This window comes from Neovison vison, chromosome 2 (assembly GCF_020171115.1).
Source record: "Neovison vison isolate M4711 chromosome 2, ASM_NN_V1, whole genome shotgun sequence".
NCBI classification, from domain to species: domain Eukaryota; kingdom Metazoa; phylum Chordata; class Mammalia; order Carnivora; family Mustelidae; genus Neogale; species Neogale vison.
The window spans coordinates 97,939,986-97,967,253 of NC_058092.1; the positions used below are offsets into that span (position 1 = coordinate 97,939,986).

At 40.7% G+C, this 27,268-nt stretch overlaps 1 protein-coding gene across 3 annotated transcripts in view; it reads left to right on the forward strand.

Moving 5' to 3' along the window:
* The window catches only part of MAGI3 (membrane associated guanylate kinase, WW and PDZ domain containing 3), a 245,123-nt gene that overhangs the window by 190,411 nt on the left and 27,444 nt on the right, over positions 1-27,268 (forward strand). For all 3 annotated transcript variants that reach the window (XM_044238942.1, XM_044238941.1, XM_044238940.1), the window contains exons 7-14: positions 5,000-5,057; positions 9,167-9,261; positions 15,369-15,557; positions 18,707-19,312; positions 20,579-20,610; positions 22,663-22,819; positions 25,196-25,287; positions 26,999-27,188. In XM_044238942.1, coding sequence (XP_044094877.1) covers positions 5,000-5,057; positions 9,167-9,261; positions 15,369-15,557; positions 18,707-19,312; positions 20,579-20,610; positions 22,663-22,819; positions 25,196-25,287; positions 26,999-27,188 — 1,419 coding nt within the window. The remainder of the gene's footprint in view (positions 1-4,999; positions 5,058-9,166; positions 9,262-15,368; positions 15,558-18,706; positions 19,313-20,578; positions 20,611-22,662; positions 22,820-25,195; positions 25,288-26,998; positions 27,189-27,268) is intronic.

Here is a 27,268-nt window from a genome sequence, read left to right on the forward strand (position 1 = left end):
TTTTGTAGTTTAAGATGTTTATTGCTTGTATTCTGCTAAACATTGATGATCTTCTAGAAAAACCTTAGTTTCTAAAACTTGCCCTTTTCCTTCCTAGTCTTCTGATATCCAGAACCCAACTGTGTCTTGGTGGTGTATCCAGTGGTTTAATTGATGTATATATCTATCTTCATTCAACTAAAATAGGTAGTGCTTTGGTTAAATAGTTATCTTAAAAATAAAATATAGGAACCCATTTTATACCAGGTCACCTCTTTTATGATGAAAGATTCCATTTTTACTAAAGGCTAAAAAATACTAAATGTTGATGGTATTGTGGAGCTTAGGGAATGATAAAAAAGATTTATCAACTGACTACTCCACAATGAGAAAATAATTGCAATTCATATATTTAAATAAGAAAAATATTATCTGGGCAAGAGGAAACAAAGATAAATTCATGGGCTGTAGAACCAGCCAGCTGCTTAATACTGCCAGAAATGGTTTTGGGGAGAATGCTTTGGCTTCTAGCCCAGAAAGATATGGTGTTAGGTCTTTCTTATCTCAATAGTAGATAAATACGTTCTCTTGACCCTACTCCTCACAGTTCTCAACTGTCTTTTCCACAACCAAGTTTCAAAAAAAAAGGTAGGTCATCTCTTCTTAAGGACTCTACCTCCTGCTTTCCTTCCCACTACTACAATACGCTGACTTCCGCCGCCTACCTTTTCAGTGAAAGTGCTTGTCTTAAGGTCACCAGTAGCCTCCTGATTCCCAGATTTGGTGGTCTCTTTTCAGCCCTTTGATTCTGACAGCTTTGCAGAGTGTTTTTTAGTGTTGATCATGCTCCCCTTCCCTGTCTTTGACACCTTTCCCCCTGACTATTCTTAACTTTCTCCATCTTCTCCTTAAATTGTGAATATTCCTGCGGTTCTATTCTCTACCTGTTCTGCTCACAATTTATCCAGGTAATTTTGTCCACTGCTGTGACTTTTTTTTTTTTTTTAAGATTTTATTTATTTGAGAGAGAGAGAGCACATGAGCAGGGGTGAGGGAGGGGCAGAGGGAGAAACAGACTCAGAGAGCCAGGTGCTGGGCCCAATCCCAGGACCTGGATATCATGACCTGAGCTGAAGGCAGGTGCTTAACTGATTGAGCCACCCAGGCACCCCTGCTGTGGCTTTTTTTGTTTGTTTGTTTAAGATTTTATTTATTTATTTGACAGAGAAATAGCACAAATAAGCAGAGCAGCAGGCAGAGGGAGAGAGAGAAGCAGGCTCTCCACCAAGCAGGGAGTCCAGTGCGGGGCTCTATCCCAGGATCCTGGAATCACGACCCGAGCCAAAGGCAGTTGCTTAACCAACTGAACCATCCAGGCGCCCCATGCTGTGGCTTTTAAATACAATGTCTCTTTTTTTTTTTTTTTTGTAGCATTAAATACAATGTCTCTCAAATCCTTATCTTCCCACATTTCTCTTTTGAGGACCAGGTTTCAGTCTCCATGAGATTATAAGATATCTCTGCCAGGATGTTCCAGAGGCCTCTCGAACATGTTACCTTTCTGACTGAGCTCAGTCTCCTGTATGCCCGCCCTGTCTGCCTTCAACAGTGACGTCACATCCCCCCAGTTCATTGAGTCCCAGCCAGTCCCAGCCTCAACTTTCTCCTCACTGGATCCTCTTTATTTTGTTCTCTCAGTTCTGACTCTTAAATGCTTGCCATCTCTTGAGTGTCCAGTGGTGCAAAGGACAGTACCAGGGACCTTTTACATTTTGTCTGTCCCCTAAATGCCTCTAAATCCAAGTGAATACCACTTTCCTACTCCCACAGCTATTCTCATGGTAGGTATTCAGTCAGTATTTGATAAGGTATCCGTTTCACACCAGAAGAGCCGGTAACCTGGGAATCGTCTTGGCCTCCTCTTTTCTTTTCTTCCTTCAGTCTTCATGGGCATCACTGAGTCCTGTTACTCTGACTTCTGTGAACATTCTCCTGCTCCTTTCCATCTACCACTGCCTTAGTACCAGCCTTTGAGACTCCTTGTCCAGACTATTGCCCATTTTCTTATTTGTCTGTCCTTATTCTCCATGCCATCTATTCCATCCTCTGTTACTGCTGCCCATAATCCTTCTCAAATATAAATTTAATTTTGTCTTTGTCCAGCATGATCAGTTCCACTGTCACCTAAATAAAGATCACAGTCATTAACGTGGCACTCAAGAAATGTGATTTGGTGCTTGCCTATGAGATAAGCACCTTGCATACAACCTTCACTCCAGTCCTGTCAAATTATTTGTAATTACTGAAAATCCCACCCATTCTTAACCCTTCAGCACTCTTTGACCTGTCGGAATGGCTCCCTTCTCCCCATTTCCAAATCCTCCTCTAAGACTTCTCTAACATCACCCTCTTCTATTTTTTTTTTTTTAAAGATTTTATTTATTTATTTGAGAGAGAGCACGAGCGAGGAGAAGGTCAGAGAGCGAAGCAGACTCCCCATGGAGCTGGGAGCCTGATGCGGGACTCGATCCCGGGACTCCAGGATCACGCCCCGAGCCGAAGGCAGTCGTCCAACCAACTGAGCCACCCAGGCGTCCCCATCACCCTCTTCTAGAAGGCTTTCTTGATAGCTTACCAGGCAATTGATGTCATTCCTCGGCACATCCCCCCCCCCAAAAAAAGCTGGTGTTTATCTTTATTATGTAATTTATCTTTTCTGCCTTTCTGCTTAGACTGTGAACTTTTTGAGGTCAAGAACCTCAAAAAGTGTTGTGTTTCTAATTATTTTTGCCTAAGGAAGAAGAAAAGAGGAGGAAGAGAGGGAGAGGGATAAAGGGAAGGAAGCCAGTGAATTAATTGACCCACTGGATAATGTATAAAACTGCTGGGTGTTTTAGGGTTACTTTTATTAACTTTATTTTGAATGGGTAAATAATAACTGCTTCTTTATCTGCATTAATCTGCCCTGCAGAAAACTGGCTAAGGCTCTCAGTGGTGAGGAATTAAAGCCATAACTAAAAGTAACCCAGAGAATAAATTACCATTTTATTTACTGTCCTAAAAAAGGATGTGCTTTTTCTGTTAGTTGCTAATTAAAATGCTGAATCAACTTCCAGATTAATGCTGAAATATATTTATGTTGATCTTTTATCCTTTTTAAGTATTAATACATTCTTTTTAGTGAGTTCTTTAGATATCACATGGTTTCTACAGTTCTTGCAGCTCTCCAGACTTTTCTAAAAACAAAGCATAAATCTAGTTGTGGTGCCGTAATAGGGCCCAGCCTCACTCAGCACCACTCAGTTCCCGAGGTATTTCAAGAAACTCCCTATTAAAGAAAAAAATCTCTTTCATGGAGGATGCTTAATGGTAATGCTTTGGTAGTATTATTAAAGAACATATTTTACACATGCAATCCAACAAATACTCTTCTCCCCATAACAGTTACCTGGTCACAAATTATTATCCTTACTTAATTGACAATTCTTTGCTTCACAGCTGTGGAGGATCAAAGTGAGCTGAAAAATGCCTCAGTTCTTCTCAGCTGTTTTATTCTGTTTTCACATAGCCATTTTCAACTGTTCCCTTCTTTTCTACCTCAGACATTTCAGCCCGGTCCTTCAAAGGAAAACCACAAAAACTCACCAAGCTTCAAAACCACCAATCAATACACACACACACACACACACACACACACACACACACACACAGACGGGGGGGCAGAGAAATGTGATGGAAAAAAAGGGTGAAGGTGATTCAGAGCTTTCATCAAGGGGCTAGTCTTTTATTCTCTGCCTTTATTCTGAATGTGAAATAACTTGATTAGCGCATAATAATTCGTATATCTTGTCAGCTACATTACAGTGAAATTTTTACCTAGAAAGTCAGTGCATCAAAACTACGCTAAGTGGGAGAAAAATTAATAAAGCTTTGAATATATTCTAAGCCTACTTGTTGTCTAGTATACATTGCATGTGTGTGTGTGTGTATGTGTGTATGTGTGTGTGTGTATATGTGTGATCCTAGCAGGAAAACACTTTAAAAGAAATTGAAAATAAAAGTATGGATCATCATAGCGTGGAACTGTGGGGTTTTTTTAAAAAAAGAAAACTCCTTTTTGCTTGGCTCCTATGTATAAATTATTAGCACTAAAACCACCTGCTAGGAACATTCCTGCCAAGTGAATCCATGTCTTACTAATAAAATGATTCTTCAGAAGCCTTAACTTGGAAAACAGTGGGAAGGAAAAGAGGGTTCTTTCTTGACAGGGTCAGTTTTCTTTTGTAGAGACCAGATTTTTTTTTTTTTAAGCTATCAAATATTCACCTACTGTCAGTTTTTCTAGGTCTATTTCATTGGTCAGTTACCTGGAATGAATAATATATAATAATCCTATGTAAGATAGTTCTTTGTTACCAGACACAAATATAGATTCTACAAAGGGACTGTGGTCATTATTTCACATTTTCCTTCCAAAGCTCAAGTTAATGCAAGGGAAAGTGGGTATTTTCTTAGATGTAAAGGAAATCTCAATTGCTCACCTGAAAGGAAAAAAAATCCAAGGCTGGACTTTTTTTTAGGGGGAGAGTGGGGCAGAATAACAGACAAAATAGACAAGTTTTACATATAATGGTGAAGAACGGAACAAGCAGCTGCTGCTTGTACTGAACCAGAGGGCTAGTGTGTCTTGCACTGACATTATCAAGCTGTTTAAATGAAGGATCTACACCAGCCGATTTTTTAAATAATTAACGTTTTATGGCTTCTGATTCAGGTAAACACGTTTGAGTTGAAGGTCATCTTTTGTTCTGGGCTCCTAATTACCTGCTGAGACACTCGCTAGCTCCTGATGAAGCCAGTCAGACCCAAGCCCTGTTTGTTTTTTGAAAGCAAATCCTAGGCTTTTGGCCGGTCTCCCAAATATGAGTGGCATGAACTAAAAGACACTTAAATTCACTCATGGTGAATTCTTCTCTGTTGGTTTCGAATCTGGCTTTTTACTCCCTTTTTTTCCCCCCAGAACTTCCTTATGGCTGGGAGAAGATAGAAGACCCACAGTACGGGACCTACTACGTCGAGTAAGTTTGTTACCTCAGTTCAAACTCTCCCAGACGTCTTCCCTTCACTGTACAGCTTTAGGGGATCACCCGAACACAACACTTTATGTCTCGGCAACCCAGCTTCTGAGGCTTTCCACGAGGGGAGTTAGAAGTAGGGGCAGGAGCATTTACTTCAGTGGTTCTGGGCTCCCCAGAACTTGGCTTTGAAGTAAACAGAGCGAGAGGGACGTGGCCACGCTGATGAGTAGCTGGGAGTGTTACCATTACGACCACAGCATCTGAAGAGGAAAGTAGCGTATAGAAGACTGTGAAATGAGGGCATGGACTAGATGAACTGTTACAGTCACTTCCAACCCCACAGCTATTTGGTCGTGAAGGCGGCAAAAGCACTGTAAGGGCAGTGAGCCGTAATGATCCAAAGTTTTGGAGTACAGGATTAGAAATGCTCTGTCTTCCAGGGAGTTAATCAAGAAACACTTCAGGGGGAGGAGGTTGTTTCTTACACAGCTGCTACGGTTAAATTTAAACTTAAGTGTGTGTCGGAGCGGAGCACAGAACACCTGCCTATGTTAGAGAAGTCAGGGTGTTCTCAACGTCCTCAGATTCTTTCCCTCTTTTCATGTATGCAGTCACGACATTGTTATGATGAGCGATTGCTTCCTTTCCAAATGCTATGGGTAGAATTTTGACCTCAGGCAGATAACTGCCTCAGAAATGTTGCTGCCGCGTACCCAGAAACTAGGAGTCTGAACCTACTGCCGAGGTAGTGAAGGCCAAATATCATTACCTGAGAAAGTAACCAAATGGGAATCTTCTAGGATTCTTCTAGGATTGCTTATTAATTTTTCATCACTTTTTGGTGTAAACAAATGTCATTTCCTAGTATTTATCCCTGTAGTATCTCTGATTCCTGTCCTTGCCCTAGTCTTTTTACTTTAACAAAGTATAGTTGGCACACAATGTCACCTTTATTTCAAGTGTACATCTTGTCTTGATGAGAATGTGTAGATTGTTCTTGGAGTCCCTGATGCTAGATTTTTGGAATGATTTCTTAAAATCGAACGTGTACCCTAAGAACAGTTCAGTTTGACTCTTAAGTATTTAAATCCACAGGGTCAACACTTCGGTTCTTTTGGAAGGCTGTGCCTTCTTAGTTTCATGGTGTTGTTTAGTATCTTGTTGATATTCTCATGTGAAAAGTAGACAGCAGCTCTTTTACTGTGGTGGTTTTTTCTAAAGCATATTTAGTTAAAATAAAACAACCGTTTCTCAGTCAAAGGACTATTGGAAGGCCTACTGGAAAGGTTTTGTGGGTCCCCCCCCCAGCTGTTTAGCCTATTTAAATTTGGCTTCAGTAAACTATTAATTATCATTGACACTGCTGAACATTTCTGCAATAAGGATTCTCACTCTCTTCTTGTCCGTGCCAAGTAAATTTGAATACATGGTCAAGAGGTGAAAGTCATTTGCCTCTTACAAAATCTTGGGCTAAACGATCTGATTCTCATTAAGCAAAGATACCATATTGAAGCAACTTTCGGGTGAATCCTGAAGTGACCCACTCCCAGTTGTCATGGAGCGTGTGTAAGATCGCCTGAATGAGAGGCAACAGCAGTGGCGAAATGATTTTGTCTGATTGTTCCCAGAACAGGCTCATTTTGCAGGAGGGTAATTTATTAGATTAAGAAAGAGCAGGCTGTACTCAAGATGCACATTAGCAGGGAGTCAGCTGAGCTACGGAGTGTGGCTTGATTCCCAGATTAGTCAGGTTTTGAATCCCGACCATAGTAATCTGCAGTGAGTTTACTGATGGAGATAAAAAGCTGTTACTTGAATGGCTACTCTTTGGCGCTCTCACTTTGTCAAACCAGATGGCACAGTGATTGCTTTTGGCAGAGCCTTGTAGTAGTAACACCAACTGCAATGGCACTTTTTCTTTGCAAGTATTTATTTTCGGGGATGAGATTCTGAAATGGATTAATTTATTTTTGAAAAAAGAATTGTTCCAAAAATTTAATGGCAGGCCTTCTATAAGAATGTGTACGTATTTAGAAATGTTGTCTTCCTGTATTGCATTGAATGTCTTGACGCACTTGGGTTTCAAAGTCAAAATATACCTCTGCTCACATATCTCAAAACCGTCATGATAGAATAAGGGTCTTGTTTGTGGAGATGAATTTTTGAAATCCACCTATGATACACAAAATATTAATGCAGATGACATTCCAAGTTATATGTCCTTGATTTAGTCATGCTTCTTTGCTACCCTGTTTAGTTTTCTCTGTAATCTGTGAGGTATGCCTGTCTTACTTCCCATAGCTAGTTATATGGGAAAACAAAATCTCTTACATCTAAACAATATTGTGAGTATAAGTAACTAAATGAAAAGGAGAGTGTTTTAACTTTTATGTTTTGTTTTGTTATTTGGGTAGCATTTTAATCCAAGTAGTTTAAGGTGACAGATGCAATTACTCCCTGCACTAAAATCTTACAGTCTTTTGTCAAAGAGTTTTCAGGGAAGGGATTACTCACTTACATACTTCTACTCTCCTCTCCCACACAGTACAATAGAGTATAAATACAAATTACTACTTTTTATGTTTTAATGCCTAGGTGGCAAAATGAGTCATTCCAACTGATGACGTTAAAGAGAGCCAGGATTTATGCTAAACAGGTTTATTCTTTGCTGAGTGTCAGTTTCTGGTGTTTTTATTTTTTTCTTTCAAGAACATGTAAAATATCGGTACCTAATAAATAATTGGTCCCTAACTTCATACCAAAGATCTCCATTCCACCCCCCCCAGGGCTTATCAGTTAACTCAATGATAAGGGCCTCACCTTGGTAGGAAGCAGAAGCATACTTGAGAGTTAGCGAAATCACAACCCAAAGAATTTCGAATGGAACTTGCCATGTTTAGAACTCTGAAACAACTACGTCTGTTGCAGAGTTAATAATGCACTAGAAGCCTAAATGACATAGAGAAAACCAGCACACCTTGCCCTGGTGGGGGTCCTTGCTACCCTCCTCCATCACTGTCATTAATGTTCACAGATGGCAAAGTAATTATCCAACTTGTAGGACCATTTGTAGGCAAATTTTGTAATATTCACCCTATCTAAAGGCAGTCATAATCTGAGATTCTCATGATTTGATATTTAATTGTTGGTATTTGCTAATGTTACTTCTCATTAAAGTGGATTCTACGGGAAAATGCTGTCATTTGGCTGAAATACATTTGTACCATGGAAGTACTAGACTGTAATTCCCATTGCCTCTGTATCGGAACTTGTTTAAATAACTTGTGTGCAGTAATTGCATTCTTAACCAACATCCCACTGACTGATTTGCCAGACTGACCAGTGCTCTGCCCACCTTCCCCCCGAAACGTACTATTACCACCCGTCACGCATTGACCATTGTTAGCCATTTGCTCACCCTTGGTGTCCCCAGGCCGTTCTGCTTTCCCTCACAGACTTGTGTGCTTTCCAAAGCAGTTGTGAACATTCCCAAACCAGAAATACCAGCTAAATTTCTATCGTGATTACATCATTATTTTAATTATTATATAATTATGAAAAAAGTTAAGTGTAGAAAAGTTGTTCTGTGATACAAATTGATAAAAGCAAATCTCTTTCTTAGTTATAGTGCTAAATTGATGTGGGTTAGTCAGTTGGAAAAATAATAGTAAATTTCAAGAAAGCTTCTGTACTCAAATTTTTCCAAAAGCATCTTCACAGCTACTTCATTTGAAAGAAACTTGAATTAAAATCCTCCTACCTTTAACTGCCTTTTAGAAAGTGAACTGATCCATTACCAACTGTTCTGATTGCATTAGATGTGAAGGCGTCTCCTACAGCTTTGAAAACTATTATTGGCTCTGTTGGGCACCTCGATGCAGAAGCTATAGTGAATGTTTCAGCAGCTTTCACTTTTAGGCATTTTCCATGGGTCTTTCTTTCGTTGTCAAAAGCCCTTCCCCTACCATCTTTCAGCTTCTCTGAGTTCCACAGTCTAGAGATACATGTTTGCCCCTTCACCTATGGGGGTGAAATGGTCTAACAGCCTACTTAAAAATAACATAACTCTTTCATTTTAAACTGAAATGCTTGTTTGTCTACTTTTACAGTCACCTTAACCAGAAAACCCAGTTTGAAAATCCAGTGGAAGAAGCCAAGAGGAAAAAGCAGTTAGGACAGGCCGATACTGGATCTTCAAAACCAGGTAGAATGTTTTCCTGTCTTTTCTTCTAAGAATGCCTTTGAAATTTATGTGCTGAATTAATGAAAATAAGCTGGAACTTTTTATTGTTGAAGTGTTGAGTTGCAACAGAGAATATCTGATTTTTGTCACTGTGAAGATAGGAATAATCTTAATAAAACATCTAAACTTTTTGAGAATACTGGGATCTTCCCATGTTGCTTAGATGGGAAGTGTGAAATAGTTGGCACAAGGTATTGAATAGTTTTGTTATGGGCTCGAGTTGTGGTACAAAGACTGCATTGTTTCCCAGTGTTTCAGGCCAGGACAGTCTGAGATCTCTAATCCATTATGTGTTTCTCCCAAGTTAATGCTTAGGTCTAATGTGCTTGACCATCCAGGATTCTTTATTAACTTATAGGAATAAATCCATCATAGTATTTGCCTGTATCATTGATTCCCAAAGTGGGATGGCAGGGCATCAGTCATTCAGTATCATTTGGAGAATATTTTTAAAATACATAGATCCTAACATTTTTATGAGCCTAGCCACGTGTATTTTGAAAAAGCTGCCCGAAAATTTCTTACGTTCCACTCATCCCCCCTCATCTCTCCCCGCTCCTCCATCTGTCCTAATAACCGGCGTTCTGTCTGTGCGGTCATACTGTACAAATCAAGTAGACTTCTCTTCTGTTGTCCACAAAAGAGGCACTTGTTTCTTACAACTACTCTTTAGAAACATAGTCCTGTCCCTTAGGTTTTGCATTTGATTTAGCAAGCATTTTTATTTAACAAATATTTCTGAGCACCTACTATGTGCCTAGTGCTCTACCAATCACACAGTATTCAAAAACAATTAGGAGTAAGACAGGTCTTGCCCTCAAGAGTTCACAGGCTGATGCAGGAAATTAATGGTTATAGATGGTATTTGGTGCCATCCTCGGAGAGCAGTTAAGTGTGTGGAGGGTGAAGCAGGTGTGAATCCCAAATATGTAACCTTGGATGAATTCCCTAAACTCTTCGTGCTTCTTTTTCTTCATCTATGAAATAGGAATGAAAAGAGTATTTACCGCGTAAGGCCGTTCTGAGCATGCAAATTAATATATGGAAAATGCTTACAATGCTATCTGGCAAATGGTGGGCAATAAATACTAGGTCTCATTGTTATTAATAGAGATGTACATGTTGTATTAATAGAAACGTATTAATAGGTGGCGTGAAGGAGGGAGTGCTCACTTCTCCTTTGGTGGAGAAAGTCAAGGACACAGGAGCTTTCAAAGCAGAGGACACATTAAGAGTGGATCTTGAAGTGTCCAGAAAAGTTAAATCAGACCATTGATAATTTTAGAGGAACAAGAAGGCATGCCAGGTAGAAGGAACAGAATGTATAAAGCCACAGACACATGAAATGGTGGTCCAGGGGCCAGAGGACAGAGAGAAATGGTTAGAAAAAGTAAAAAAAGATGAGGTTGTAGGGAGAGGCAACCACGAGAAGGAATGAGTCTCAAAAAGAAGTTGAGTGTTTGTGTCCCATGTTGCTGAATAGTCCCGAAAGGCAAAAATTGAAACGCATACACTGAGGTCAACAACGTGGAAGTGATTTGTCACTCTAGCAAAAGCAAGTGGACAGGAAGTAAAAATGCAGTAGAATGAAGAAGGAATGGTGAGTGACAAAGTAGAGATGGGGTGCAGTTCCTTGTTTTGATAGCCTTGATTCAGAGAGGCTAGACGGAGGACACTAAGTTGAGAGAGAAATGAATCCCCACTGCACGTACGGAAACTGAGACTTCAGTGAAGAGAAGCCTTTTGCTTAGAATCATAGTGAGTATCAAGCCAGAATTTGCACTTAGTTTTATTGAGTTTTAATTCAGAGTTCTTTGCATTAAAACATAGAGTTCCTGAATGCCCATGTCTTCATGGCCATGTATCAAGGGCGATCTTCTCTCCCTCACTGAACTCTAAGCTTCTCGAGGGCAGGGAGCATGGGTGTGAGTGTGGATGTGTTAATAATCTGGGTAACCAGGCACTTTCTTATGAGTTGGGCATCAAAAGGAGAATAATAACTTGGGCTTTGTCTTTCAGGAGCTCATGATACAGGTAGGGGAAGAGATAGTATGATAGCAGACATAACAAAGGAGAGACTTGGAACAGAGGAGAGAGAAATTAAATCTGACTGTGGAGAGGGCAAGAAAAACTTCCTAGAAATGGTAGAAGTTATGCTAGTTCTTGAAGAATGATGGCTACCATTTATTGAGCTAATGGGTCAGGTATGCAGTTGGATGCTTTGTATATATCATCTCAGCTAAGACTCAAAATATCTCTGCGAGGTTAATATTATGGTCCCCATTCAGATGCCTTGATAGCATCAGGTTACTGTTGTTGGATGCATCCATTCCAAGGATACACTTGCCACAAGGACAGAAGTACCCAGTTTCTGAGCCAGGATGCATGTGTTTGTGTTCCTGTACGTTTATTGAGCACTTACTATTTGTCAGGCCCTGTTGCCTGTGCTTTTGAAGCTTGGCCTAGTTTAATCCCTATAACAATCCCATGAATGAGGTGTACTACTACTACTATTTTATAGATGAAGCAACTGAGACTTTACAAGGTCAAATAATAAAAATAAAAATAAATAAAAATAAGAGGTCAAATAACATTCCAAGATCACTCAACGAAACCCCATGGTTTGGACTTAAAATCAGGTATTTTAGGGCGCCTGGGTGCTCAGTTGGTTGGGCGACTGCCTTCGGCTCAGGTCATGATCCCGGAGTCCCGGGATCGAGTCCCGCATCAGGCTCCCAGCTCCGTGGGGAGTCTGCTTCTCCCTCTGACCTTCTCCCCTCTCATGCTCTCTCTCTCTCACTCTCTCTCTCAAATAAAATAAATAAATAAATCTTAAAAAAAAAATCAGGTATTTTAGAATCAAAGACCGTTCCTTTGTGCTTTTCTTTTTTTTTTTTTTTTTTTAAGATTTTATTTATTTATTTGACAGAGAGAGATCACAAGCAAGCAGAGAGGCAGGCAGAGAGAGAGGAGGAAGCAGGCTCCCTGCTGAGCAGAGAGCCTGATGCGGGACTCGATCCCAGGACCCTGAGATCATGACCTGAGCCGAAGGCAGCGGCTTAACCCACTGAGCCACCCAGGCGCCCCCCTTTGTGCTTTTCTTATTCTCCCTTTCCTGTGTTTAATTCTGACAAGACCTAATTCTGACCAACTTGTCATTAGCTTTGGCTGTTTTATTCATAGTTTCAAAATTAGGTATTAGCTAGAGCTGCCTTCTCCCCCTTCTAATGTTTGCGCATCTGAATCTCATGTGTCCTATGCTGATTTTCTAGTTTTGCCCACAGGAGGCCCTCTTATTCCAATGTTCATGAGGACTAGAGCATGACATAGTTCACCAGAAGTACCACAATATTTGAAGTATCATAGTTAAAAGTGAGAAAGGTACATTTCATCAGATCTTGTCCTCAATTGCTTGTGTACACAGTCATTAAGCAGATGATCTGGTCCACAACCTGGGAGGCGACTCCAGTGGGCAGTCATAATCAGCTTACACGACTGAATAGGCTTTGAATGTGTTGAATGATTTTTTTTAAGCAATATTTCGTTCAGAGACAGATGGCTACTTGGAATGTCAGAGGCTGAACAAGAGCTCAGCTCAGCAGTGCACGGAGAGATGACGAGGAACAGGCTTGCTGGCCAAGCTCCAAGAGGCCTCCCAAAATAGTGTCTACAGTGGTCAGTGCACTGCCCTCTGGAGTCTAGTCCTCCACTTTGAGAAACCCAAAATAGTGGATTTTCCTTCTTTCTTTCTTTCTATCTTTCTTCTTGCCTTTCTTTATTTTATTTATTTATTTTGTGTCAAGTACTTTTATTTAGAAGAGATCAGCAGAACTGGGAGAAGTTTTCTTTTTCCTGTACCAAAGGCCACCTTTATTTACTCTTCTTTTTAAAGCAGTCTAGTTTAAAAACGAGAGGTCGAGAGAGAAGAACAGGAAACCTTCCACAGACACACACACACACACACACACACAGATGGGGTAGGGACCATGTCAGTAGACCTACTCTCACCACAAGCCTACTTTTGTCAGTATCTTCAGGACATCCCTACCTCTCGAGGGAACCGTTTATACCACCCAGTCCCTGTTGGCATATGGGGCAGCTCCAAAGATGACTCTTTTCTGACTGGTAACAGGCTTTAAGGTGTACCTCTTAAAACCCTAAGCTAAGGGCACCTGGGTGGTGCCCTTAGCATTAAGCATCTGCCTTTGGCTCAGGTCATGATCCCAGGGTCCTGGGATCGAGTCCTACATCGGGCTCCCTGCTGAGCGGGAAGGAGGCTTGCCTCTGCTGCTCCTCCTGCTTGAGCTCTCTCTCTCTCTGACATATAGATAAAATCTTTAAAACAAAACAAAACAAAACCTTTGCTAAGAGGGGCAGCAGCAGCTCTCCATAAATAACTCTAGGCTCGATACAGTGCTGAGTGTGAGCTCTGTATGAAACACGTCACCTGTGTTGGTTGAAGTCCTTAGGGAAATGAGCACCCAGACCACAGCAGGATATCACTCATGCTCACTAGAGTAGCTAGAACCAGAAAGCACACAGTAACCAGTGTCGGAAACCTCATAGAGGCCAGTAGAAATAGAAAATGGTGCAGCCTCTTTGGAAAAGTGTTGCAGTTTTTCAAAACGTTATACATAGTTACTCTTAAGTTTATGGCAACTGCTGCCCTTCCAGTCCTAGTATATACAGAAGAGGCATGACAGTGTATGTGCACACAAAGCCTTATACGTGAATGGTCATAACAGCATCACTCGTAATGGCCAGAAAGTGGAAACAACCCAGCTGTCAATCTACTGAGAAACAGATAAGTAAAACGTGATATATCCCTACAGTGAAATATTACTTGGCAGTATAAGGAATAAAGTCCTCATACATGCTAAAACCCAGATGAACCTCAAAAACATGATACTCAGTGAAAGAAATCATTCAAAAGATCACATAGTCCATGACTCCATTTATATGAAATGTCCAAATTGGGCAGAGGTGAAGACAATAATCAACTCAGTGATTGCCTAACACGAGGGTGTGTGAATGCAGGTGAGAGAGCCCTGGGGAGTGGCTGCTAACCCGCATGGGTTCCTAAAATTAGGTGATGATTGCACAGCGTTGACTGGCACACTTTAAGTGACTCAATTATCATATGTGATTATATCTCAATAAAACTATTAAATATTTGGCAACAAATGTTAGGCCATCTTTTTAGAAGTTAATTTAAACAATGCTTTGTAAGTTATTAATAGCACAATTAGATCTTTTCACGGTTCTCAAAAGTGCCCAAATGCAGCCAGAGAGGAGAGGAGGGGAAGGAGAAGGAGCTGTATAAATTCATTATTTGCCAATATGGATCAATTTCAGTTTTAGGATCATCTGAGGAAACGTCCAGAAATGGGCTTTTCAGTGGAGCTGTTTGTTTTCTTCCCAGAGTATTCACTAAACATGAGTAAAAGGGAAAGAAAGGTGAAGCTATTTACTGATAGTTTAGGAATTCATGCCTTCATCAGATACAAACTGAAGGCTGCAGAAAGCCCGAGTTGTGAATTATAAAAAGTTCTCAGTGTATCTCAGTATATTCCTTTTCATAAGTGTGTAGCCATTGCCTTCATCCTCTCAGAATAGTGTTTTCTCAGTAGAGCTCAGTAGATGTTTATTTAAATGAAATGTACAGCTGAATGGTGTGTAAGACTCTCAGGAATTTAATAATAAAGGTTATCCCGCAGGTGCATATTTTGACTTCATATGAAGGACTCTTTGGGTTGAGAAAAAGTATGAATAAACAAAGCAATGAGGGGTTGATAAAGTACATGCTTTTACCTTTCAGATAACATAGAGAAGTCCTGTAAGAGATGCCTGGAGTCACTGGCTAAGGTTTTTTGTTTTTGGTTTTTTTGGGTTTTTTTTTTAGTAGTTTATGAAGTTAAATTCGGTTTCATGACATTAGATTCTTTCTAATGTGCATCCCTTTATGGTTTACTATATTTAAGTTACATAGACTCTCTTAAAGTTGACTCTGAGGGCCATGTTCATTGTTTTTATTTTTGTTCTCAAACCCATTTCTTGTTCTGGTGCAGACATGGAAAAATCCCACTTTACTCGAGATCCATCCCAGCTGAAAGGCATCCTTATCCGAGCATCGTTGAAGAAAAGCACAATGGGATTTGGCTTTACCATTATTGGTGGAGACAGGCCGGATGAGTTCCTACAAGTAAAAAATGTGCTGAAAGACGGTCCTGCAGCTCAGGATGGGAAAATTGCACCAGGTAAGGAATTTCTCAGGATGGTTTGAAGAGCAGTGGTAGTATAGTAAGAACTACAGAGGTTTCATTTACATATGTTCTTATAAAACTGATATATGATAAATCTGTATTTACATATATAATAACTATATAAACATATATTATACATACCATTTATATACATGGAGAACTAAATTATACAGCTGGGGAGGGAGAGTCCTCCCTATTTTAGAGGATAAAATAGTTTATCCTCTAAATTCAGTGCATACTCGTTTTGAGGGAGGGCCATTTTTTATAAAGCAAGTGTACATCTAGAGAAAGCATATTAAGTGTATTGATTTTTTTGAGTAATTTGTATCATCTCGAGATAACTTCTCCAGTGTGCTAAGATAAAGTCTGATTAGGCATCTCAGAGAACTGTTTGGTTGTTTTTCTTCGATGATGTAGGGTACTTTGGGAGCTATCTAACATGTACCTATAATCTTTCCTGAAAAATGACCCACTGTGATGTTTATAGTGATGGGGAACAAATGATGTCCCATGGTTTTTTCCCCAGTTTTGTTTTGTTTGATTTGGTTTGGTTTTTGCTTCCTTAGTCTTACTGGTTGTTAGTAAAATTAAACTCTGATGTTAAGAGTTGTCAACATGAAATTACTGTTTGCACAGAGCCATATAAATTTGTCTTTTATATAGTTTTCCCAAAGTCTTTACTTGCTAATTATTAGATATTTTTATATGGCTGACAGTTTTTATGGCTGAGGGGGTAAGAGGAAGTTCAAGAATGGTTATAGTTATGAGGGAGGCTTAAGCACTCTTTCCCAGAAGGATGTTACTCTGCCGCTAAGGTCCCTTCTTAGACTATTTGCTAAAGCAAATGTGTCCCTGGTTTTGGACAATTCAGTTGCCATAGTATTTTTGATGGCACATATCAACTTATTTTCATTTAGGATAGGCATCTCTCATATTTTGCTTTCCCATTTAAGACTTAAAACTAGAAGCTAAAAGCAAGAGACTTAAGACTTAAAACAAGAAAAGTTAAAATAATCAGAAGTTACAAGAAAAATGATTTGTGTTCTTATGACTTCATGAGATTAACAAACTAGAGAGTAAAATCACTAGTCAAAATTTTTAAGCTCTCAGTTTTGCCCTTTTTTTTTTCTTTTAACATTTTGTCCACAAAACACATTTGGTAGCATTTGGATGTGTTGTCAGGGTTTCATAATAGAGATGCAGATTTGTCTAAAACTGATGTCTAATTTGTAGAGCAATACAGTACTCCCATGGAAATTCTGGAAACTTTTACCAGGGGAGGGAAAGTCCAAACTTTGTTTCTTATTAGTCTGATCTCTGTGTCGTCTTACATTATGAAATACATTTCTGCACACTTTAGCGTTTGTTTTAAATACCATTTATGTTGATTTTTTTTGAGCCTACATGCAATCAGAACAAATTAAAGCACCTGTATTTGGCAATAACCTTTTAAATAATCATATTCAAATAAAAGCAGCAAATGGGTGAGACATTAGAGGGCAGGTTTTTAAAGTTAAGACTGCATTAAAAAAAAATTCACCACTGATGAATGTCATAGAGTAATGACTGTGCCACAAAGTGGTCGTAATAATGTAAAATCAGAAAAGCAAAAACAATTTCTACAAGAACGTGTTTAGCTGACTTTTCTGCGTCTTAAATAATACGTTCTTTACTTGTCACTTGTTTCTCCTTTCAAAATCCGAAATTAGGATAAATTGAAAATCTGTACAATTAAGACTGAGAAAGATGCCAAAGGGACATACATTCATAATGTACATGATTGTAGTCTTCAGTCGTACATTTTTCAAACTAGAATGAATTTTTAATTTTAGGTAATTAATTGGCCTCTGTAATTACTGGCCTCTTAAAATCAAGAACCAGAAAGTGGTATTGAAAGATCACCTGTTTGTGTTCATCATCACTAGCCCTCAGGGAGATTCAAATTAAAACCACATTGAGATACCACCTTACACCAGTTAGAATGGCCAAAATTAACAAAACAGGAAAAAACATGTTTTGGAGGGGATGTGGAGAAAGGGGAACCCTCTTCCACTGTTGGTGAGAATGCAAGTTGGTGCAGCCTCTTTGGAGAACAGTGTGGAGATTCCTCAAGAAATTAAAAATAGAACTTCTTTCCCTATGACCCTGCAATTGCACTCCTGGGTATTTACCCCAAGGATACAGATGTCGTGAAAAGAAGGGCCATCTGCACCCCAATGTTTATAGCAGCAATGGCCACAGTCGCCAAACTATGGAAAGAACCAAGATGCCCTTCAGCGGACGAATGTCACATAAGGAAGCCACATAAGGAAGATGTGGTCCATATACACTATGGAGTATTATGCCTCCATCAGAAAGGATGAATACCCAACTTTTGTAGCAACATGGACGGGACTGGAAGAGATTATGCTGAATGAAATAAGTCCAGCAGAGAGAGTCAACTATCATATGGTTTCACTTATTAGTGGAGCATAACAAATATCATGGAGGACAAGGGGTGTTAGAGAGGAGAAGGGAGTTGGGGTAAATTGGAAGGAGAGGTGAACCACGAGAGACTATGGACTCTGAAAAACAATCTGAGGGGTTTGAAGTGGCGGGGTGGGGTGGGAGGTTGGGGTACCAGGTGGTGGGTATTATAGAGGGCACGGATTGCATGGAGCACTGGGTGTGGTGAAAAAATAATGAATACTGTTTTTCTGAAAATAAATAATTTAATAAAAAAAAAGAAAGATCACCTGTTTGTACGAGTAGCTGATGGAGTTATTTGCTCCTTGTCTGTGGACTGAATACCTACTGCCATGAGCCTTGCTTTGTGTGGCCGCTTAGGTATGACACAGAGGATATACTAACAATGACCGTATGAATTCACAGTTATTTTTCAAATGATTCCCTTGAGCTTGAGGTCATAACTCTTTGCCGCAAAGATAATTAAGGTTTCATACATTTATATTCTTTTTTTAGATAAGAACCACAGAAGGGAGAACGATGTGTCTGTGTTCAAAATCTATCTTTTCAGCAGTTAATGAATAGTAAGAGGTTTCCAGAATTCAAATTTAGATGATGAGTTTATTTTTGTTCCACCCTACCCAACAAAACATTAACTTACCTGGTGGTTTTAATATTTTTAACACGTGTCTTAACAGGTGATGTTATTGTAGACATCAATGGCAACTGTGTCCTTGGTCACACCCATGCCGATGTTGTCCAGATGTTTCAGTTGGTACCTGTCAATCAGTATGTCAACCTCACTCTATGCCGTGGTTATCCACTTCCTGATGACAGTGAAGATCCTGTCGTGGACATTGTTGCTGCTACTCCTGTCATCAATGGACAGTCATTAACCAAGGGAGAGACTTGCATGAATACTCAGGATTTTAAGTCAGGAGCAGTGGTCCTGGACCAGAATGGAAAACCAGGACCCACCTTGATCAGTGACCGTCTCAATGGACCATCGGATCTGAGCGAGCAGCGAGCATCCCTGGCATCATCGGGCGGCTCCCAGCCCGAACTAGTGACTATCCCTCTGATTAAGGGCCCCAAAGGCTTTGGGTTTGCAATTGCTGACAGCCCAACAGGACAGAAGGTCAAAATGATACTGGATAGTCAGTGGTGTCAAGGCCTCCAGAAAGGGGATATAATTAAGGAAATTTACCATCAAAATGTGCAGAATTTAACACATCTCCAAGTGGTAGAGGTGCTAAAGCAGTTTCCAGTAGGTGCAGATGTACCGTTGCTTATCCTAAGAGGAGGTGAGTAAAAGCACAAGGAAAAATCTTCACGGTTTGTGCATTTATCTCTGTTAATCGTCCTTCCTTCCATGCAGAATCTCTTTTCTCCCAGCAGACTTAACTGGTAATTAGTGTGCCTTTTCCTTAAGGTTCTGTCTGACTGCTTCCATAAGCAGTATTTTTGGCAGCAGTTTTTTGTTTTGTTTTGTTTTAGTTATTAGTGGTTTCATTCCTGTCCGTTATGGATTTTCTTCCCTGTATATTCTTTTTAAAATCTGAATTTATGGTTTTAGTGATTAGAAAGAGTCACAGCATTGTGCTACTTCAGATGAAATATATCCTCTTCATTTCATTTTCTCTGTCGATGGCAGTAGTAGAAATTGACGCTTTCCACTGGTGGTTCTTCATCTGGGCCTCTGTGATGTACCAGGGATGTTTGGAAAGAGCTAGTGTCTCTGTGAATAAGCAAAAACGGACAACAAAATATTGTACAGAACAAAAAAATCTGTTTTGTGAAGCAATCATGAGCACGCATGCTCACGAAGCTTTTCTCGGAAGCTTTAGTATCGGTCTGTAAATGTTAATCAAACTCTGCAGTCCTCGTATAAGAGAAATACAATTTTTGTTTTCCAAGGTCATCAGCTGACTTGCACTGCTTGCAGGCGTAAATCCAGGTCCAAGGACTAACCATCAAGTTGCATTTTGATGGGCCTTCTTAAATCCCTACCTATGAATGATTAGTATTTTTAAGAATAAAATTTAGCCCTTCCCACTTCTCTCTCTGGCTTTTAGTTTTCATTTTTGAGGCAAATGGGTAGTTTAACTTCACTGGGATGTTTTTGAATTTCCTCATTACTTAGAACTATTTTTGTTTCTGCTCTGGGTGAGGCAGTAGAATGTGCTCAGAGTAAGGGGAGGATCTCTGTGGGAGGGCTGGAGAATTAGCCACATTTCCAGCACATATAACAAAAAGACCAGGGTTTGGTGTCAGACATGCCTAATGTCAGTTTCCTGCCTTGCTACGTGTTCTGTGGTATGAGGAAGTAATGTAATCTCTTTGAGTCTTTGTTGACCTGATATATACAGTGGTAGTAACACTTACACCTTGGGATTGGCAGGAAAATGAAGTGAGATAATATTCATACAACACCTGGCATACAGCAGGTGTCGGCCATAGAGTTTACTAGCCTACTAAATGTCGAAGCTAGTTTTATCATAAGCGTGAGCAGTATTTGTGATCTGGAAATGCTTCCTCTGTTTTTAAAATTTGGCTCATTTTTTTTTAAGGTCCTCCTTCACCAACCAAAACTGCCAAAATGGTGAGTATACAGTGGTCCTCACATGCTTCTTCCCAGCACAGCGAGAGAGATGCGGGGCGCCCTCCATAAGAACAGCACTTGGTGCTGGTGATTGATTACCCCTGGGAGAAGTGAGGAGGCATCCTGCCCTGCTTGTGTCAGAGACTCTGGGGAAGCCTGTGGGTTAGAGAGGAGGTGGGCTTTCCTGGTTAAGTGTGTCTCCCAAATGCTAAAGGCCTGTACTGCCAGTAGCCCTGCCCTCTAAATGGTGAAGCCGGAAGACATCAGTGTGCCCACTTAGAGTCCTTCTGCTCTCTTGGTGTTTCAGAGGAGCAACGGGGAGGAAGTGGCTACAGGTGAGGGCAGAGAATGAAACCTGGGACATCTCCTGACGCCCATAGAGCAGTGAGAGCTTCACGTCATTTCCTGGGGACAGTAAACACCCACCGTGAGATTACGTTCTCACAGTGGACTGAGCAAGACTTTCCAGAGTTAACTGTGGCCTCTGCTCAACTTGCTTTAAATCAAATTGATAGGCTGTGAGACTTGAAACAGTTTTTTCTTTATCATTCTTCTGAAGAACTGAGTAGCCTATTTAGGGAGCCGTATAGCAAAGAAGACCTAAAAAAGGGTACAGCAAACAGTGCCAGGAAAGAAAGTGTGCTGGGGGCAGATGTGTAGCTGCCGAAATACCCACATTACGTGGGTGTGGCTATGAAGACGATCATGTATAAAGTCCTAATTTAGATCTAGTTTGCTCGATTGGGCGCCTGTCATCTCGCAATGGAAAGATGGGCTTCCTTAACCATCCACCGTAGGCTATTAAAGGAAACACTGTCTGATAGAAAATGGGTGAATTCTTTCTAGTTCACCCAATAAGATCCTCTACAAATTTGCTGTCTTATGGCTCAAAAGGAAAGCCACATTCTGTACTTCTGTAGATGGCACCACTTAACAACCAGTGTGAACAGAAGTGCTTTTTTAGCCTGTGTAGTTAAAATGGCACTGTGTTTCCCTGTGTTTCTCTGGTCATTGTTTTGAACTCCTGTGCTACCATTCTATTTCATAGTGGCTACCAGCGCCACTAGGTGACCCTAATGCTTTATGACTGCTGGCCTGGTGCTGCTCTGACAGATCCCTAGGACATGCCAAGGAGAGGGGAGGTGGCTGCTGTTGTTCTCCTGCCTCCCGACGGGGGGCTGGGTCAGTGACACTGGGAGAGCACTTTGTAGTGGCCGTCCTCACCCCGCTCCCCAATAAGCTGCCGCTGCTGCTGCATCCTAGTCCGCATTTGTAATTTTACCACAGACATCCATAATCTGCCTCCCTCCACAAGAATGCAGAACAGGCTGTTCTCAAAATCGTATTTATCTTCTCAGGCTGTCTATTGGATATCCCCCCCCAACCCAAATTTTATTAAGTCACTTTGCCTGGCTATTATTTTGGGAAAGAATGGGAAAAGTACGAACATAATTAGGTCCCATTTGCCCACACCGGACTGCCCCGCACAGTGCGTTTTTCCTTCCTGTGTTTGAACTGGCCATGCGGGTTTTCATAGTGTCCTCTTTATAGCCCACATTAGAGGTAACACTTCTGACCCCATTTTCTGAGAGAGAGCGGCATCTCAAACATCTGCCCTGGGAATTAAATAGAGTGAGTGGGGAGGTGGGGCGGATCTAGAGCTTCACGGGGCTGTTCGCTCGGGAGGCCCCCCCTTCTTGCCACATGCTGCTGCCCTGGCTTATGTCCCTGCCCACCTTCTTCCCAAACTCCATTCCTGTCTTGGGGCTGGAGAAAAGGGCAAGATTGTGTAAACTTAGGACTAATTCAGACCCTTCAGTTGACAGCAGTATAAATCTTTTCTAATTTAAGTTAAATATATTTTAACAAAGTGCACACCGCTATGAAGGTAGATTCCTACAAGGCTGCAAATACGCCGTGGCTTTGACCCTGCACCCGCCCCACCCCCGCCCACCTCTCATCCCTTGACACACCCGGTTCGCACAATAGTTTTATGAAATAATCAGCCATCTGGTTTTCTAAAATACTAAGTAAGGCCCTTTTCCATTTCAGAAAACAGATAAAAAGGAAAATTCAGGAAGTTTGGAGGCCATAAATGAGCCTATTCCCCAGCCTATGCCTTTTCCACCCAGCATTATCAGGTCAGGATCCCCGAAATTGGATCCTTCTGAGGTCTACCTGAAATCTAAGACTTTATATGAAGATAAACGTAAGTAGTTGTGGACAATTTCAGGAAAGCATGCGACAAAATCAATTTGAGTTTTCTAAAAAACTGGGACCTTCCCATCTTTCAAAACCGTATTGTAAAGTTATTCCTTCCTCCCAATTTTCATTTGACTCTGGGCTTCTTCCATTTATATTCAACATTCATTCATCCATTTTTTTTTCAAAACCAGGGATAAAGTGCCTACTGTCTACCTAACATGGTCATAGGTGATGGGAGTAGAGAGATAAATAGGTTCTGCAGGCCCTGCGCCCAAACAGATGATTAGCCCTGATTGGTAAAGACAAATATGTAATCAGAGAAGTCTGTCTAAATGAGTCCAGATGAGTCTCACTGGGACCCAAAGGAGGAGATGATCAGTTTACCAGTGGGGGTGGCAGGAAGCATCAGATACTGCTTCACGTGGCAAGTTAAGCCAGAACCACGTCTTCAAAGACGAAGAGGTGTTTATGAGGCAGAGAGAAAGGGAAAGAAAGCAGGAGTAACCTTTGCACGTTGACCTTGCACAGCCTGAGTTCTGCAAGTAGCCCAGTTCGGCTGGGTCCAGTTGGCACCAGAACCAAAGGGCGGGGGAGCAGGAGCCAGCAGGCTGGGGAGGGAGGGCTGGGGAGGGCAGGAGAGGCCGCTCTGAGGAAGCTGGAGTCCATCATAGAAAGGATAGAGAGCCGTGCAGTGGTTTCACTGTAGATAGGGGTGATCGTCTTGGACTTGTATTTCGGAGATTTTCCTGGCAGGGGTGTGAGGGGTGGTGAGTCAGAAAGTGTGCAGCCTGAGGAGGAGACCAGCGTAGACTTAGCTCAGAGGAGCTCAGCTGAGAGGTAATGAGCGGGGAGCATGCAGAAGGCAGAAATTCAGTTTGGTGCTCATTTGTTTAAAATGAAGAACGTTTTCCAGAGTAAAATTGCAGATTATGTAGGCTTAATTTTTTCCAAATTAATTTGTTTCTGAGAAATCTAAATCTGCCTTGGAAACTGTGTACACAGGTGGAAATACTATGTATAATCGGCTTCATATTTAACCAATTCCCGATCTGTATCTTTTTTTTTTTTTAAAGATTTTATTTATTTGACAGAGAGAGATCACAAGTAGGCAGAGAGGCAGGCAGAGTGGGGGGTGGGGGAAGCAGGCTCACCGCCGAGCAGAGAGCCCCACATGGGGCTCGATCCCATGACCCTGGGATCATGACCTGAGCCGAAGGCAGAGGCTTTAACCCACTGAGCCACCCAGGTGCCCCCCCGATCTGTATCTTGATAGGCCCAGGCCATATTCAGAAAGATGGAAACCAGAGGCAAACACAGCAAAGCAATAATTTAAATTAATAGAACTATGGAGAATCCCTTTCTTCTGACTTGCCATTGACAGGCTGGTATATTCTTAGTATTGGTGGAAACTACTCAGTTCCTTTGGGCCACATCTGTAAAGTAACTGAGTTGGGCTCCAGAGTCTTTTATCCCTAAAGTTCAGTAATCCTAATAGGACTCATTTCTTAAAAGAGACTGCTTCTAAGAAACATTATCAAGATTTACTCTGTCTGATATCTTAATTTTTATATCGCTCCCCAGGTTTCTAGCAAACACTTCTTGCTTATGAATAACATTAATATTTTCTTAAAGATCAAATTATTTTATTTATGAAGTAGGTTTTTCCAGACTTAATATTCTGATGAATGCAACCTGCCCTTGGGGCGCGGAATAGGGTGTATGAAGAGCCTGGACTCCAGAAATCAAGCTGGCTTGAAATCTTAGCTCTTGTGTTTACTTGCTGCCTGACACTGGGCCACTTAGCTAGGCCTCAGCTTCCACAGCTAGAAAATGGGGCTAATGATAGGTGTTAGCGATCATTATTTCCTTTTAAAATTATAACCATTTGCAAAATTAGGCTAAGCAAATATGGAATGCTTTTCAGAAGCAAAGATATTAGTTTAGTAGTAGAATTAAGGCATTGTACAGACTCTCTTTTCCTAGTATTTGTCCAAATGTTAATTTAGGTAATTTGTACCTATCAAACATCAAACTTAAATTGGATGATTCTGCACTTAATATCACAACACGGATTTGGAACCGTTAGGATTTAATGGCAGCATAATGGAAGTGGAAATGTTCCTGAGCACTTGCCATACAAAGTTTTGTTTAGAGCTGAAAATAAAGATTTAGGATTGATTTTTTTTTTTTTTGGTACTAGTATGAAGTGGTATGTTCTTGTGTAAGTTTTCACCTACCAGAGAGTTCTGAAGTTATAGTTCATTGAAGTCGATACTATGATCCTACTAAATAATTGCACTGTTTTATTGTAATCCTTTTTAAGTAAATCAAAGCATTTTGTTTTTTGTATTTATTTCTCTATTTTTCTGATTTTCCTTAGCACCAAACACCAAGGACTTGGACGTTTTTCTTCGGAAACAGGAGTCGGGATTTGGCTTCCGGGTCCTGGGAGGAGAGGGACCCGACCAGTCTGTAAGTTCACATACGTCAGAATTTGGCCATTCCTATGAAATTTTAGGTGGCTGTTCAGTAGAATATGGTGCTTTTGTTCTCTCTCTCTCTTTTTCTTTTTTTTTTTTTTTTTTTATGATTTTGTTTGCTGTAAGCATCTCCAGAATGAGAGGAAGAACTGCAAATCTGTTAGTGTGGCGGGGGTGGGGAGGGTCTCTCAGTTATCTTGGTGTGTCGGAGGCTAGAACTGAAGGCAAGAAGTGAATATGTCTGCTGTCAGTGGGGCAGTAATCAATTTCTGTCCTTCTCTATGTACCTACAGCTTATTTTCAATTTGTTTCCCTTTGCCTTTGTTAAATTTTAAGATCCTTGCCTTCTCTAAGAAAGAAGCATCCTGTTTGCCACCATCAGTCTGTCCTTTGACTGAATGCGCCGTAAACAGGTGGCGCGAGCCTGCGCGTATTTGGTCACTTACTCTTATTGATGGGTTGACAGTTTCATGCTCCGTACTTCGCCTGCCATTTCATCTGCCATACCTGTGAAACTAGAAAAATATAAAATAATTGATGTTTCTGTCCAGAAAGGATAAGGGTTATGTTTGTAAGGCATTTAAAAATCTAGAACTTTATACACAATTCTCACATAAAGTTTAGAGGACAAATGTAATAGGTTCTATTTTTAAGTCTTGCCCTCAGTTTGAATGACAGAGAAGTAATGTGCTTTGTAGAGTTGGAGAACATATTTAAGTTTTTTCTGTGTAATATAAGAAAGACATTATTATCGTGCTTGGAAGTTAGGTGAGTAACAGTAACCTTTTAAAATGATAGGCTTCTTTCTATTTCTGGATAGAAGAGCTGATTTATATATTGTACATGTGTTCTAATTAGCCATATTGGCTATAGTTAAAACAATGATCGGAGACAAATAAAGCTCCAGGCAGGTTATACAGTAGCTTGATTGTTCTTGGTGGAGGATGGGATTCTGTTTTAATGTTTCCTATTTTGTTGATCAGTATAATGATGACTAAAACATTTTCAGAGTTTATATCAAACACCTTGGGAGAAACCCTTCTCTTAAATGTCAGGTTTTAGCAGCTCTGAATCTAGCCCAAACATTCAGGATTCCCTAATTACAGTAGTCTAATTGCCAGCAAACAAGATGAGCCAGATCCGTTTACATCGATGTAAGTGGACCTCAGACCATTCTGTTCCCCTGAGATTTCTGCTGCTTTGCGGTTTAGGAACAAGAAATATTTCTGGGTTTATATACTGAATTTCCACTAGTAACCATATGTAATGGGATTTTCTTAAGAATTATCCCAGTTGCTATGAACAGTGTATAGAAAACCTTTGCTGATGGCATTCAGTACACTTTTTGTACTTTTTAGTAGCTACTCCACAGAATTGCATTTTCTGAATTTAATGTCTTTTGTCATATTGGTAGAAGTGATACTGGCACTTTTTAAGTCATTGAACAGCTTTGCATTTTCCACCTTGCGTTTACGCATCCCTGAAGATCCAGGAGGGATCACGGAGTGAGGTTAGTGAAACACCCTTTTGGAGAATGGTCACTTTCCAAGATATCGCCTTTCTCAAATGTTCATGGTTGAACTGCAAAAAACAGTGTTGGTTTGCTTAGTACTGAGTTAGGAAGCCTTTAGCTCAGTAGTTAAGGGTCGTAGGGGAGCCTAGTCCCACTGTAGAGACCAACCTACGCTTCGGTCTTTTATCAGATCTACATCGGGGCCATCATCCCTCTGGGCGCTGCGGAGAAAGACGGCAGGCTGCGTGCGGCTGACGAGCTGATGTGCATTGATGGGATTCCCGTCAAAGGGAAGTCTCACAAACAAGTCTTGGACCTCATGACCACGGCTGCTCGAAATGGCCACGTGCTGCTAACGGTCAGAAGAAAGGTCTTCTGTGGTATGTGAGCCCATCCCTGCTTCATAGGCCAATCAAGAAACAAAGAGACTTACTGTGCTGTCTGTACAGTTTTGCGGTTT